Below are 16495 nucleotides of genomic sequence, written 5' to 3' on the forward strand. Positions count from 1 at the left end.
AAATGTCATCTTAACAGTTATCATGTATTTGTTCTATTGTGCTTTAATAAAAATAATTTCATTCTGTAGAATGAGAAATTTGATAAATAGTGTTTCTCTTTTGATTCCCTTTAAAAAAAATATATATTTTTTTTTTTAAACCAAAATTGTTTGTTTTTTTATGTATGAAATAATCATAAACAAGTCATTTTAATCTGCTTTTATTTTCATAAGGATATGTATGTCTTAATGGTTTTTGGTTAGTATCTCTTACAGGTACAGTCAAAATGAAACTTGAAATAAATCTGCATACACTTCATTCTAGGTTAGTAATAAATAGAAAACGTAAAACATTGTGAACCGACTAATGTACACAGTTTTTGCAACAGTAATTCCAACTGTCATCAGTAGTATAGCACCACAAGTAATTATAGCCATGGTAACCACATGGATGATCAGATTTGCAGATTTTCCCATTCACAGCAGAGAAACAGTCATCAGAAATGCAACAAGGTTTTTCGTCATTGTCATATTCAGTGTAGCAATATGGCTCAGTTTTATCATATTTGGCACAGGCGTGGTTGTTGCGGCAATAATTCCCATCTGTAGCCTTACTTTGCCACAGAGGAGGGCTGCAGTAGTCCCAAGACCCAGAGGCTTTCCAACACCAGTAGTAGTCATAACCGTATGTGGCGCAGGGTTTATTAGCTTCGCACATCTCGCCCTTATATGTGATGAGTGAGTATTGCGGTGAGCACTGTATCAGTCTCGGACCTGAGTAACACAAGTAGCTCTTTTGTTCTTTCCTATACAGGCACGGAGAAGAGCAGCATGATTTGGTGTCACTTTCTGTTGTGCACACACAACCAAAACCAGTGTCTGAGACCTTCTGGCAAAGTGAGCCATCAGCTGCAGTCTGCCATCCAGCAACAGATTTCTCTGGGACAAGCTGGCATTCAACAGATTCAGACTGCTCAAACACATCTCTTTTTCTGAGTTCACTCTTTTCAGAAGTAAAAATACTCTTTTTAGCAGTAGTTATAAGACAAGCACTTCCCATATTCTTCAGTTCTTCTGCCAAAGTGGAATAAATGTATAAACTATTACTTCTAATTATTGTGCTCATCCCAGTCACCATATATTTTGCAGGAGGGCCGTCAATGTTGCTGTCACTTATTCTTTTGACTGCATTATATGTATTCAGCACATCTGAGGTCATCCGGAGTCTTTAATACTCTGGGAGTTTAGATACAAACATCTTTAAAGCTTTCTCAGATTTAACATTACCAGCGAAACAATCGTCAACAAAAATCTGTATTGACACTTGACTTGATGATGAATAAAGTTCACTCAACCTAGTATTTAAGTTTAAAACATTCATTGGGATTATGCTGCTTTCTGGCTGGTTTTTTCCTATATAGCCAAAGGAAAAAGACTCGTCATCATCAGAATTGTGTTTATAACAGACAGCTGTCCAGATGTGCGAGGGCACCGTGACCCTCAGAGAATCCACAGAGTTCTCCCTTTGTGGTATTCTTGAATTTGGATTGGGTACAGTACCTGTGACAAGGTAGACATCTGCTCTATTTTCATCCTTCCGAAGCTGATCAATTAAAAGTCTCCGCAGACTACTCTCACTATTCTTCCATTGTATGCGGTTAAAGCACGCATCCATAGGTGCCGCATTGGTCAGTGTAAATGTTGCCTTACGATCGCATTGAAAACTATTAGGGTTCAGGTGTCCACGATCATATCCTGTTTCACTGTAGTCATTGCTGATGGCTTGCTTTCTCTTTAGAATATTTTTGTCAAATGCACTCTCCAGGGCCATGCAGAGTTGATTGATATCAGAAATCTATAGAAGAAATATTATGTTAAGAGTTTATTTCATTTTTACATAATGTTCTATCTTTGGTTTAATAAATGCATCAGTATGTGCTCAAACTTTAAACTGTAAAGTGACTAATTAGAGACAGCTTAATATTTTATTTAACCTTCTTGCATTATATTATGAGGAGCATGAAAAAGCTAATTAATACTTTATAAAAAAAAAATATTAGTAAAAGATTTTGTTAGGCAGCAAAACACATTACCTGTGGCTCTATGTGCCATGGAAAGGTTGATCTTTGTTGATCCGTAGACGAGCAGTCAGGGTCAAGAGTATATGCACTGTACAACGGAATTTTGTGATGAACCGAGTAAAGTGTAGCATAATAATGACCTTCATTTTCCAACATCTGGCAGATTTTCTTGGCATTCTGATCCATCCCACTTGGTTCTGTGCGTTGGTAAAAATACTCACTACACTTAGAAGAAACATGGTCTGCAGTTGGGTCTCATATTACAGAGCAGAGCTACCAGCAGGATGTCTGCTATAAATACATAAAATATCATGTATTTTGTGGGTGTGATGACAAACAGAGAAATGAGGAACATAATGTGGACAAATCAATTGTCAGATCTAATGAAGGACAGAAAAACTTTTGCGCAATGTGTTTTTTTGTTAAACTCCTCAAAAAAACACATTGCGCAAAGTTTTTCTGTCCTTCATTAGAACCGACAATTGATTTCACAATTGATGAATGTACAAGCAGGATGTGTTGAATTGTATTGTTTAATGTTTATAGTTATATAAACATTAAACAATAAAATTCAACACATCCTGCTTGTACATTCATTAATCCCTGAACATGCTATCATTAAAAAAAATACAGAGATTGCAAAGCTTGTCACAGGTGAGGTTGGTCTATGGTGCAGCAAGTGGTGCAGCAGCAGCTCTTGAGTGTGTGTGATGGCCTTCTATGCCTAATTTTTGATGGGAGATTTGAGAGCCTGGAATGTAGGACGACATCACTTTGCACATGACCTAGACACATTTTATTTTACACATGCAAAGACTCTGAAGACTCAATCCTGAAGACATGGGTGGCTTTATCGAAACATCTCAAAATATAACTCTGTTAAGATGATGGTGCCTCTCTCTCACCTTTTTTACTCACTCTCTCTCTCTCTCTCTCTCTCTCTCTCTCTCTTATACTGTACACATATACACACACATAAAAATACACACGCTCATGCACAAGTGCACAACTTCTTGGTTTTTCGTGTTCAGCGTGAGGTTTTGGCAAGCGTCTAATTTAGGCTCCTACAATCAATATGCTGCCAACTTATTTAACTTATTTAAAGAGCAAAGACTGGAAAGAGCAGGACCTCATGGCTTACAGTGCAAATAAATAAACATCTAATCATCTGCATTAGAGGAACACATTCTAACAGAGCACAGAGGAAGATAATTTTACTGTAGGGTTTCTAGTGATTTGATAACCATTCATGTTTTCTGTTGCCATTGCATTTAACCAGGGGTTACATTTTAGGGAAGATTTCAGGAAATGTTTGGAGCAGATATTTGATTTGTGTCAATTAAATGTGAAATTTCTGTATTTAAATTTGATGCATAGCATGAGAGGTATCTGTCAGGGAGCACCCTGCTATGTCTCCCGTGCGCGCCCGGCCCGAAAAAAGGAGCTCCTTGCCGTCGTACTAACCACACACACCTGACTCTCATCTACACACTCATTACACCGCCTATATGAACACTCACTTTACACACACTCCCGGTCCTTTATTGTATGTACATGTTTGCTCCTGTCGGTGTGTGCAGGTTATGTCGGACGGTGTTGTCATGTGTGCTTTTCCCCGCTACTAACCATTCGTCTCGGACTCTTTGCTTTCCCGATTGTTAGATTTTTATCATGCCCAAACAAAACTTGGAGAGATTTTCCATACGACCTGTGATGCTCCGTAGTGCCTTTCTGATATCAGGGAAGAAGAAATACACAGCACACAGAATGTAGCAATGTTTCCTCTCCTCAGTTTATTGCAGGTGGCAGACACGTATTTATACACAGGATGATACAGTCCACGCACACACACACGAACACGCGCACACACACACGAACACGCACACACATATTGGGGAGAAAGCTGACCTAAAGTCGTTTTCCTGTTTAGACTAGAGGATATACCAGTCCGAGATTTGTGAGCCCAGATAAGACTCTCTGTTTACCTTACAGACTAACATCGTAAAAATCCTATAGACACTGAACGGACAAAGGAATGTGTGTGAGATAGTGTGAAAACAGTTTTAACACTAACAATGGCCACTTTAAATCATTTATGATTTAGCATCACACACCAAAACATAGGCTGTTCATCCTTGGAACAGAAACTGCGAATTGAAAGATAAAGACAAACAAAAACATACAGATTCCATTTCATTCTTTCCCTACATGCAAATAATCCTTCATCATCACCACTCAAATCGAGGCCTTTATGGCCTGTCTTACCATCGTCATCAACATACATAGTACAATTCCAAAAACATACAAGAATAATTCCTAAAACAAAATAGTGTTCAACACTCGTAAACAAATTCTTAATCTTTTCCAAAAACTTTGTTCAGCAGTTGTTTCACGTTCTCCAAGACATCATGAGACCATTGTTTCTCATTGTTTGTATAGTATGTCTATAATCAGTGATATAAGGTATACATAACAGTTTCTTCTCTGAATAATGTATTCAAAGAGAATAAAAAAGTTTGGAGTCTAGTTACATCTATGCACATATAGTTATAGAATTTAGACCTAGAGCGGGTATCAGGGTACGCTAAACTAACCAGTCAAGTGAGTTTGATCTTCACCCCGGAGGTGGCCTCCTTTCTACTAAAAAGAAAAGATCTTTCTGTGGGCTCTCAACTGTTTCAGCCCTGAACACTCACTTAGGCTGGCTTCTTAGGCCAACAAACCAATTAATGCATAGATTAAATAGGTGCTGTTTTGATCCTGCTTGCGTGTATCAACTGTGGCTGATAATCAGTCAGAACTCCAGTTCTGGTTACAGCTAGAACAGTCGCTGGACCCAGATACTTCGGTTCACTGACCTTGATGGGCTTCAGACGTCTTATCAGGACCTGCTGATTAGGCACAAAAGGGTGTGTTGGCTTATCTGTGGGCAGAGGAAGAGTTAGTGAAACGTCAACACTGATAGAATTCAATTTCTCAACCAGGGCAGAAACGTAGTCGTCCACCAACACTTCCAGGTTACCTAAGAAAGAAATGCCAGTGCGTCCCCTGACCCATGGGTTCATGAAAGGTTAGAACATAAAACTTTCAAAGGATTAGTTTTGTTAGAGATAGGGTTAGTTTTGTTAAAGATAGGGTTATTTTCATTTCTGTGAGTACTACCGGGAGAACAACAGTCAATTTTGGCCTGTTTTAATGCAGGCTTTAGTAATACGCTTAATGGTTCTGTTTGTTCTCTCTACCACTCCAGCTGACTGTGGGTGATAGGGAATATTAAAATAACAATCAATTGCTAAACTTATAGCCAAAAGTTGTCTTACCTTCGAAGCAAAAGGTGTGCCATTATCACTTTCAATCACACTAGGAATACCAAACCTAGATATGATCTCTTTTGTTAATATTTTGACAACAGTTTTAGCATTCTCTGTCGTACATGCAAATGCTTCTGGCCACTTACTGAATCTGTCAACTATAACCAACAGGTATCTCAAATTTCCTACAGGTGGCATATGTGTAAAATCTATGGCCACTTTGGCAGGGAGTTGAACAGCTTTTAATAAGTTGCCTATGAGATTAAAATGTGCTATGGGCTTTCCATCAGCTGTTTTAAAATCTCTTTGCTTCCATGTTTCATCAAAATCATGCACAACACCATAAGCATACTTAGAATCAGTGTATAAAGTCACTAAGTGTGACCAATTCTGCAGCTTGTGCCAATGTGTATGGTAACGATTTAGCTTCATCTATTACATCAGGTAATCTTACAACCGCATATCCACATAAATACACACTAGAAGGTTCTGAACATGAACATCTACATATAAGCAATCCCCCTCTTCCAGGGCCGTATCTAAAAGATCGGGCCTACAAGAGGTCTCACGTTCAATTTGTCTAAGGCAATCATGCGCATCATCAAAACCATCTACGTCAATATCGTCTAGCAGATCACGCAGAGCTACTACAGCTGAACGCGTAATAGTTAAGTTTTCCGTTACCAAGAGCGTAGTTTCATAACCAGATCTACGTTGTGCTGTCATATGTTGCTTGTTGAGGTTGTGTAAAATAGCTGTTACCTGATTCGAGGTGTACAGTATCAAAGGATGTGACATCACCGTTTTCTCAGCATCTCGGACCATCAGAGAAGCAGCAGCCACTGCACGCAAGCACGAAGGCAACCCCTGTGCTATGTTGTCTAAAGATTTGAAAAGATACGCAACAGGGCGATATCTGTCACCGTGTTCCTGGGCTAGGATCCCCGCAGCCGTACCACTACGTGTATATCAGCCAAAGTTCAGTGCACTACAGCGGAGAATACGGCTGGCGAGTCAACAAAGCCTTGAGGAAGACGTGTCCAGGTGAATTGACGTCTCCTATAGGTAAAAGCGAAAAGCGTCTGCGTCTCTGAAGCCAAAGGGACACTGAAAAAAGCAGAACAAAGATAAAAAATTCGTGAGTCGCTGGTATAGAGTTAACAATGGTAGCTACATCGGGCACCAAAGGAGCTAACAGAACAACTAATTTATTAATCTCACGTAAATCTTGTGTTGGCCTCCAGCATTTTTTATCTGCCTTCAAGACGGGATTAATCGGTGTGTTATACGGTGAATGTGTCTCGATCAAATTACCTTGTGACAATAATTTGTCAATAACTGGAGCAATGCCAACATTCTTCTCTTTCGACAATAGATATTGTTTAACAAAAATTGGATGGTGTGTTTTCATGAGTGGATGATACGGTTTTACCTGGATTAAACCTGCCTCATCTTTGTGAGAGGCCCATAATTTAGGGTTAACTTCACCTAAACTTGGTTCATCAGGCAGGACCTCTGTGGCTCGGTTGAGAGCATGAGGACAGAAGGAGAAACAGTGAGACATTGGTTTCAAAAAACAGAATTTCCATTCCCATTTTGTGCATCATATCTCTTCCTTAAAGGTTTAAAGGCGACTTTTGAATTATTGTAAGCTATGATATAAATTTGTACCAGTCGGCATCACCACAGGCAAAAGGTGAGTTACAGGACATGAAATTGGAACTCTATCTATTCCCTAATAGATGAACTTCCCCTTTTTCCTAGGACCTCCTCCTTGAGTTTAGTGCTGGAATGCACCACTTCCTGTTGCAGTGCAGAGCATAAAGGGTTAACTTAACCTGAAGCAGAAACCTCTAGCAGCATGTAAATCTCTATGGAAAAGTATCTAGATGTGACACAATTTCACTCCATAATGCCAAATGATCTAAATGAGGATTAGTCCAAAAACCAGCACAATTAAAATCTTTGGGATTTTCTTCCGGCAGTAAGCGAGAAATGTTATGACCCATCATCTTTACACAGAACAAAGAACAGACACACAACACTTAATACACAGACAATACACAAAACACATAACACTCAGACAATACACACAACACATAACACTCAGACAATACACACAACACATAACACTCAGACAATACAGCTGCGCAGGCACCAGGGAGATCACAGTCTTCCAACAAAAAGGTAATCCAGTCTCTTCAATTGGATCACAAATTTTGTAAGTTAGGAGAAAAAAATAGACTTTAAAGCCAAAACAAGATTGAAGTGTTTTGAAAAATGTTAGTCTTTTCAAAATGTCCGTTTTTCTTTAGTTTCTTTTCTCTATTCTCTGACTTTATTTTTTTTATTTATTATTATTTTTTAATTTTTTTCGGGCATATAAAAATTATCGTGGATTCTTTTGGATACTTTAGACAATATCGCCTATATTAGACAGACCGTAAAAAACGTCTTCTAATCTTGCATCTTACATCTAAGGTGAGGAAAACCATGTCGCGACGAAATCATCCCACCAAAGGAAATTATCATTAATTAAACAATTAATGCATAACCAAGACACGAACACACATGCAGCCCTATTAGCTGGCAAACGGGACAATCACCGTAAACAAGGGAATACATAAAATTCTACCTTGATGCGTGATCTCCCTCTGGATATTGTCGGAAAGTATCCCACTTCTGACACCAAAACTGTTAGATTTTTATCATGCCCAAACGAAACTTGGAGAGATTTTCCATACGACCTGTGATGCTCCGTAGTGCCTTTCTGATATCAGGGAAGAAGAAATACACAGCACACAGAATGTAGCAATGTTTTCTCTCTTCAGTTTATTGCAGGTGGCAGACACGTATTTATACACAGGATGATACAGTCCACGCACACACACACACGAACACGCACACACATATTGGGGAGAAAGCTGACCTAAAGTCGTTTTCCTGTTTAGACTAGAGGATATACCAGTCCGAGATTTGTGAGCCCAGATAAGACTCTCTGTTTACCTTACAGACTAACATCGTAAAAATCCTATAGACAATGAACGGACAAAGGAATGTGTGTGAGATAGTGTGAAAACAGTTTTAACACTAACACCGATCCTCCCGGTATCGCTTCTGGTGTTATGGACTTTATTTACGGACTGCCTCTCGTCAGTTCAGGACATTGTGGGCCGCGCTTTTAAAGCGCACCACCAGGTTAATCCTTTTTTTGCAGCAGGTATTTGTGTTGGCCCCGCCTAGTTTCTGTTTGAATAAAACTTTATTTGCTGCTACTTCGGCTTCCGCCTCCATATCCGCATGACAGTATCATATTACAGAGCAGGGGTACCAGTAGCATTTGTACTTTAAATACATAAAATATCATGATGTACACAGCAACGAAATGCTGTTTAGCATCTACCAGAAATGCAAATAGTAGCAATTGTGCAAATTGATAAGTGCAGATAAAAATGTAAGTATAAGTACAGCATGTAATATATACAGTTTTGTTCAAAATAATAGCAGTACAATGTGACAAACCAGATTAATCCAGGTTTTTAGTATATTTTTTATTGCTACGTGACAAACAAGTTACCAGTAGGTGCAGTAGATTCTCAGAAAACAAACAAGACCCATCATTCATGATATGCACGCTCGTAAGGCTGTGCAATTGGGCAATTAGTTGAAAGGGGTGTGTTCAAAAAAATAGCAGTGTATGCCGTTGACTGTACAAACTCAAAACTATTTTGTACAAACATTTTTATTTCTAGGATTTAGCAATCTTGTGAATCACTAAACTAATATTTAGTTGTATGACCACAGTTTTTTAAAACTGCTTCACATCTGTGTGGCATGGAGTCAACCAACTTGTGGCACCTCTCAGCTGTTATTCCACTCCATGATTCTTTAACAACATTCCACAATTCATTTACATTTCTTGGTTTTGCTTCAGAAACAGCATTTTTGATATCACCCTACAAGTTCTCGATTGGATTAAGGTCTGGGGATTGGGCTGGCCACTCCATAACATTAATTTTGTTGGTTTGGAACCAAGACTTTGCTCGTTTACTAGTGTGTTGGGGGTCATTGTCTTGTTGAAACAACCATTTCAAGGGCATGTCCTCTTCAGCATAAGGCAACATGACCTCTTCAAGTATTTTGACATATGCAAACTGATCCATGATCCCTGGTATGCAATAAATAGGCCCAACACCATAGTAGGAGAAACATGCCCATATCATGATGCTTGCACCACCATGCTTCACTGTCTTCACTGTGTAGTGTGGCTTGAAATTTAGAGTTTGGGGGTCGTCTCACAAACTGTCTGTGGCCCTTGGACCCAAAAAGAACAATTTTACTGTCATCAGTCCACAAAATGTTCCTCCATTTCTCTTTAGGCCAGTTGATGTGTTCTTTGGCAAATTGTAACCTCTTCTGCACATGCCTTTTTTTTAACAGAGGGACTTTGCTATTATTTTGAACATAACTGTATATATATATATATATATATATATACTGTATATACACACACACACACACACACACACACACACACACACACACACACACACACACACACACACATATATATATATATATATATATATATATATATATTGTATGTAAAACTGTACAGAAGTTATATACAGTGTTTATACAGCGATCTAATGAGTTCAGTAGGGTGATGTTGATAGAAAAAAGCTGTTGGTTCTGTGTATGTTCTGTATCTCCTTCTTGATGGAAGGTAGTTAAATAGTGTGACTGGGATGTGAGGAGTCCTTGATGATTATGTGAGCTCTGCGCAGACATCTGCTGTGGTAAAGGTGCTCAATGGTAGGCAGTTGCGTACCAGTGTTGTGCTGAGTGGTTTTGACTACCATTCGCAGGGCTTTTCGATCACACACAGTGGAGCCTTCATAACATAGAGTGATGGAGTTGGTCAGGATGCTCTCGATTATGTAGCGGTAAAATCTCAGAAAACCAGGGGTCAGATGAGCTTTCTTAAAACTTCTCAAGAAGTACAGGTGTTGGTGTGCCTTCCTAACCAGAGCTGAAGTTCCATTGATGTAGACTGTGAAGTGTCTCCTGCTGTTAGATTTCCAAAAGTCCACAATGAGTTTTTTAGTCTTCATGGCGTTGAGGGTCAGGTTGTTGGTGGCACACCACGCTGTCACGCTGTAAGGTGATTTGTCATCGTTGCTGATAATGAGGCAAAAGACAAAAGAGGCAAAAGACAAAAGCTTTTGTGAAACTACCCACATAGTATTTTCTGTGGAACTCTAAGAAGCTCTTAAGAAATCTTTCACTTCTGCTTTTTTTTAAAGTTTGACCCAAATGGTGAGGAACTGTTAGCATGAACTCAGCAATAAATTAAATGTCTAAGACTTGTAAAAGAGAGCAGTTGTTATGCAACATACATAAAATATGTGAAAGTTTGGATGTACAATAATATTCATGATATATAAAACAATAAACATTAAACAATACAATTCAACACATCCTGCTTGTACATTTATGAATTCCTGAACCTATGCTGTCATTAAAAAAAGACATCAGAGACTGCAAAACTTGTCACACGTGGGATTTGTCTATGCGGGTGGTGCAGTGGTGGTGCAGTGGGTGATGTAGCAGGTGGTGCGTTTGCAGCTTTCAAGTCTGTGTGAGGGCCAGAATTTAGGTTATTTTGTGAGACAGTCCATGCTTTATGTAAATGTTGTTGCTTTCTATGCCTAATTAATGACAGGAGATGCATCTGAGGGCCTGGAATGTAGGACAACATTATGACATCACGTGACCTAGACACATTTTATTTTACAGACCCAGACACTCAATAAATCCTGAAGACATGGGTGGCTTACATTTCAACCATGTAGTCTATAATTTAAGGCAACCGTTAAAACATTTATTCAATAAACTTATATGATCGGGTAGCTGATTTAAAGAATTCACTGAATTTCGATGCCAAAACTGATAAACTTTTAATTCCAAGATGTTATCATCTGGCACATTATATTAAACTAAACTACTTAATTGCATTAAGTATATTAGTTTGGATTAGTCACATTTCATTAGCTTCAACTGTATAGTGGGTTGGGGATTACAGGGAATATTATACAGTGATATTATAGGAAAGTAAACAGTTTATAATGTGTTTTTTAAAATGCGTTTAATATGTTTAACTATTCAGTGTCATAGATAATACTGATAGGTGACCTGTGTAAAGTAAACGTAGCCAGTGAATTCTACCAGTCCCTGATAACAGCCACATACTGTAAGTCCCCAGCACCTGCTCTCTTACCATTATGTGACTTCTGGCATGTAAGTACCAGTACTTGATGTGTGTTTATTTTATATACTTCTAATGATATACCTATCCAGCTCTCATAGCAGCTGCTGGTTATACAAGTTCTGTTTGCTTCAGCCAACGTTCCTCACTAATCACTAATTTCCAACAATCAGTCTGATCTTGATTTTTTCCTTATCACTGAGCACCACTGTTTGTCCAAGCACACATGCACACTTTTAATGTGTGCAATTAATTTAAACTCTTTTAATGACTAAATTTCAAGTACAAGTTATAAAAGCTACAGTAATGTAACCCTTTCCGTTTTTTGGTTTTTTTTGAAAAATGAGTTTATGAATATGTGAATTGATTGGACTTTTTAATACATAAGCATGTTTCTTATTCTGGTTCATATTTCCTGTTTCATAGTATTTCAGCTTCCTCATGAATTAGTTTACAATTCTTTAATCTTTAAGAACTTTAGATTAATTTAACATTAATCTGAATCTGCATTAATTCCAAAGCATTCTGTTGTGTTTGTAACTAACCATAGCATACATGCTCTGCATAGCAAGAACAAACTGTCAATAAATATTTTTGTATAATAGCTATATGTATTTATAAAACACATTATTCTATATATTATGTGCTTATATAAAGAGTAAGGATCTATATAGGATTCAACCAGATACCCATCTGACACTGATAGTTTAAGTTTGTTTGAGTTTGTTCTCATCTTGCTACCACTTAATTTTTTCGATTCAGTTTTTAGTTTTCAGATCTCAAAGGGCGTTACGGATAGTAGTGTGTTAGAAGACTGAATAGATACATGGGAGCTAAAACATTTAGGGCTTTGTAAGTAAGTAGCAATAGTTTGTAGTTGATTCAAACTTTGAATTCCATACCATACCATACCATACCATCTTCTCCCGCTTATCCGAGGCCGGGTCGCGGGGGCAGCAGTCTAAGCAGAGATGCCCAGACTTCTCTCTCCCTAGACACTTCTTCCAGCTCTTCCGGTGGGACACCGAGGCGTTTCCAGGCCAGCCGGGAGACATAGTCTCTCCAGCGTGTCCTAGGTCTTCCCCGGGGTCTCCTCCCAGTGGGACGCGCCCGGAACACCTTCCCAGGAATGCATCCAGGAGGCATCCGGAACAGATGCCCGAGCCACCTCAGCTGACCCCTCTCGATGTGAAGGAGCAGCGGCTCTACTCTGAGCTCCTCCCGAGTGACCGAGCTTCTCACCCTATCTTTAAGGGATCGCCCAGCCACCCTGCGGAGAAAACAAATTTCGGCCGCCTGTATCCGGGATCTTGTCCTTTCGATCATGACCCAGAGCTTATGACCATAGTAGGAACGTAGATTGACCGGTAAATCGAGAGTTTTGCCTTGCGGCTCAGCTCTTTCTTCACCACGACAGACCGGTACATCGACCGCATTACTGCAGAAGCTGCACCGATCCGTCTGTCAATCTCCCGTTCCACCCTTCCCTCACTCGTGAACAAAACCCCAAGATACTTAAACTCCTCCACTTGCGGCAGGAGCTATCCACCAACCTGAAGTGGGAAAGCCACCCTTTTCCGACTGAGGACCATGGCCTCGGATTTGGAGGTGCTGATTCTCATCCCAGCCGCTTTACACTCGGCTGCAAACCGTCCCAGTGCATGCTAAAGGTCCTGGTCTGATGAAGCCAACACGACAACATCATCTGCAAAGAGCAGAGATGAAATCGTGCCGTCACCAAACCGGACACCCTCCGGCCCCTGGCTGCGCCCAGAAATTCTGTCCATAAAAACTATGAACAGAACCGGTGACAAAGGGCAGCCCTGCCGGAGTCCAACATGCACCGGAAACAAGTCTGACTTACTGCCGGCAATGCGAACCAAGCTCCTGCTTCGGTCGTACAGGGATCGGACAGCCCTTAGCAAAGGGCCCCGGACCCCTTACTCCCGGAGCACCCTCCAAAGGCCGCCACGAGGGACACAGTCGAATGCCTTTTCCAAATCCACAAAACACATGTGGACTGGTTGGGCAAACTCCCATGAACCCTCCAGCACCCTGTAGAGGGTATATAGCTGGTCCAGTGTTCCACGGCCTGGACGAAAACCACACTGTTCCTCCTGAATCCGAGGTTCTACTATCGGCCGCACAGAAGTCCAATAACTGAACACCGCTCGGGTTCAGATCAGGGGGGCCGTTCCTCCCAATCACGCCCCTCCAGGTGTCACTGTCGCTGCCCACGTGGGCATTGAACTCTCCCAGTAGAACGACGGAGTCCCCAGTCGGAGCACTGTCCAGCACCCCTCCCAGAGACCCCAAGAAGGCCGGGTACTCTACACTGCCGTTTGGCCCGTAGGCACACACGAAAGTGAGAGACCTATCCCCGACCTGTAGGCGCAGGGAAACGACCCTTTCATTCACCGGACATCACGGTCCTTGATGTGTTTTTTTCTCATAAGGGTTTTTGAACCGCTCTTAGTCTGACCCGTCGCCTAGGACCTGTTTGCCTTGGGAGACCCTACCAGGGCATATAGCCCCGGACAACATAGCTCCTAGGGTCATTCGGGTACTCAAACCCCTCCACCACGTTAAGGTGGCAGTTCAAGGAGGGGACTTTGAATTCCACTTTATGTAAAGTTTGGACATTGGACTTCCTTAAGTGCTCTACTCTCTATTTTTTCTATTGTGCTTTAATAAAATCATTTCATTCTGTAGAATGAGAGATTTAATAAATAGTTTTTCACTTTTGATCACTTTTTTTTTAAGATTAAAATGTATTATTTTTATTTTTTTAAACCAAAAGGGTTTGGTTTTTATGTATGAAATAATCTGAAAAAGTCATTTTAATCTGCTTTTATTTTCATAAGGATATGTATGTCATAATGGTTTTTGGTCAGTATCTGTTACAGGTACAGTCAAGATAAAACTTGAAATAAAACTACATACACTTCATTCTAGTTTAGTAATAAATGTAAAACGTTAAAATACAAATTAAAAAAACATTGTAAACCAAATAATGTCAACAGTTTTCGCAACAGTATTCCCATTTGTCATCAGTAGTATAGCACCACATGTATTTATAGCCATGGTAACCACATGGATAATCAGATTTGCAGATTTTCCCATTCACAGCAGAGAAACAGTCATCAGAAATGCAACATGGTTTTTCGTCATTGTCATAATCAGTGTAGCAATACGGCTTGCTTTTATCATATTTGGCACAGGCGTGGTTGTTGCAGCAGTAATTCCCATCTTTAGCCTTACTTTGCCACAGAGGAGGGCTGCAGTAGTCCCAAGACCCAGAGGCTTTCCAACACCAGTAGTAGTCATAACCGTATGTGGCGCAGGGTTTATTAGCTTCGCACATCTCGCCCTTATATGTGATGAGTGAGTATTGGGGTGAGCACTGTATCAGTCTCGGACCTGAGTAACACAAGTAGCTCTTTTGTTCTTTCCTATACTGTCATGGAGAAGAGCAGCATTGCTTTTTGTGGTGCATTTACAACTAAAACAACTCAAAACTATTGTCTGAGACCTCCTGGCAAAGTGAGCCATCAGCTGCAGTCTGCCATCCAGCAACAGATTTCTCTGGGACAAGCTGGCATTCAACAGATTCAGACTGCTCAAACACATCTCTTTTTCTGAGTTCAGTCTTTTCAGCATTAAACATCCCCTTTTTAGCAGTAGTTATAAGACAAGCACTTTCCAAATACTTCAGTTCTTCTGCCATAGTGGAATAACTGTATAAACTTTTACTTCTAATTATTGTGCTCATCCCAGTCACCTCATATTGAGGGCTGTCATTGTCACTGCCACTCATTCTTTTGACTGCATTAAATGTATTTAGCACATATGAGGTCATCTTGAGTCTTTGTTTCTCTGGCAGTTTAGATAAAAACAACTTTACAGCTTTCTCAGATTTAACATTATCAGCATAACAATCCTTAACAAAAATTTTTATTTACCTTTGACCTAATGATTAATAGAGTTCACTCAACTTAATATTTAAGTTTGAAACTCTCATTGGGATTATGCTGGTTTCTGGCTGTTTTTTTCCTATATAGCCAAAGGAAAAAGTTAAAGCACGCATTCATAGGTGCCGCATTGGTCAGTGTAAATGTTGCCTGATGATCGCATTGAAAACTATTAGGGTTCAGGTGTCCACGATCATATCCTGTTTCACTGTAGTCATTGCTGATGGCTTACTTTCTCTTTATAATATTTTTGTCAAATGCACTCTCCAGGGCCATGCAGGGTTGATTGATATGAGATAACTGAAATCTGAAATCTGAAATAAGAAATATTATGTTAGAATTTATTTCATTTTTACATAATGTTCTATCTTTGGTTTAATAAATGCATTAGTATGTGCTCAAACTGTAAACTGTAAGGTGACCGAATAGAGGCATCTTAATACTTAATTTAACCTCATTGCATTATATTATGCGGAGCATAAAAAGCTAATTAATACTTTATAATAAAATAATATTAGTAGGCGATTTTGTTATGCAGCAAAACACATTACCTGTGGCTCTATGTGCCATGAAGGGGTTGATCCTTCTTTAGCTGAGCATCCATCATCAAGCGTATATGCACTGTACAAGGGAATTTTGTGATGAACCGAGTAAAGTGTAGCATACGAGGGATATTGAAATTCTAACATCTGGCAGAATTTTTTGACATTCTGATTCATCCCACTTGGTTCTGTACCTTTGTAAAAATATTGACTACACTCACTAAAGTCATTAACAACTTTTGCCTCACTTGTAAGTGCTCGTAGCACAATAGACGTAAGCAAACAGAAGAAACATGGTCTGCAGTTAGGTCTCGTTTTACAGAGCAGGGGTACCAGCAGCATG

The 16495-nt window shown here is 39.7% G+C and overlaps 1 protein-coding gene across 1 annotated transcript; it reads right to left on the reverse strand.

Annotated features, from left to right (window-relative positions):
- Nucleotides 1-553: 553 nt before the first annotated feature.
- LOC310723734 (endonuclease domain-containing 1 protein-like) lies at nt 554-16495 on the reverse strand. Its single transcript, XM_083537155.1, has 2 exons — nt 16162-16495; nt 554-1834 (listed from the first exon to the last, which is right to left on the reverse strand). Exons 1-2 carry the CDS (start codon nt 16492-16494, stop codon nt 1208-1210), a joined length of 960 nt encoding a protein of 319 aa, XP_083393281.1. The 5' UTR covers nt 16495; the 3' UTR covers nt 554-1207.

Source organism: Silurus aristotelis, assembly GCF_946808225.1.
Source record: "Silurus aristotelis genome assembly, chromosome: 3".
Classification (NCBI taxonomy): domain Eukaryota; kingdom Metazoa; phylum Chordata; class Actinopteri; order Siluriformes; family Siluridae; genus Silurus; species Silurus aristotelis.

Bases quoted from the DNA above. Each gene is read 5' to 3' on its own strand.
- LOC310723734 (XM_083537155.1), bottom strand. From the start codon at position 16,494: ATGCTGCTGGTACCCCTGCTCTGTAAAACGAGACCTAACTGCAGACCA. The intron at 1,835-16,161 runs GTAATGTGTTTT...TTTCTTCTATAG, and splicing joins CATGGCACATAGAGCCACAG to ATTTCTGATATCAATCAACT.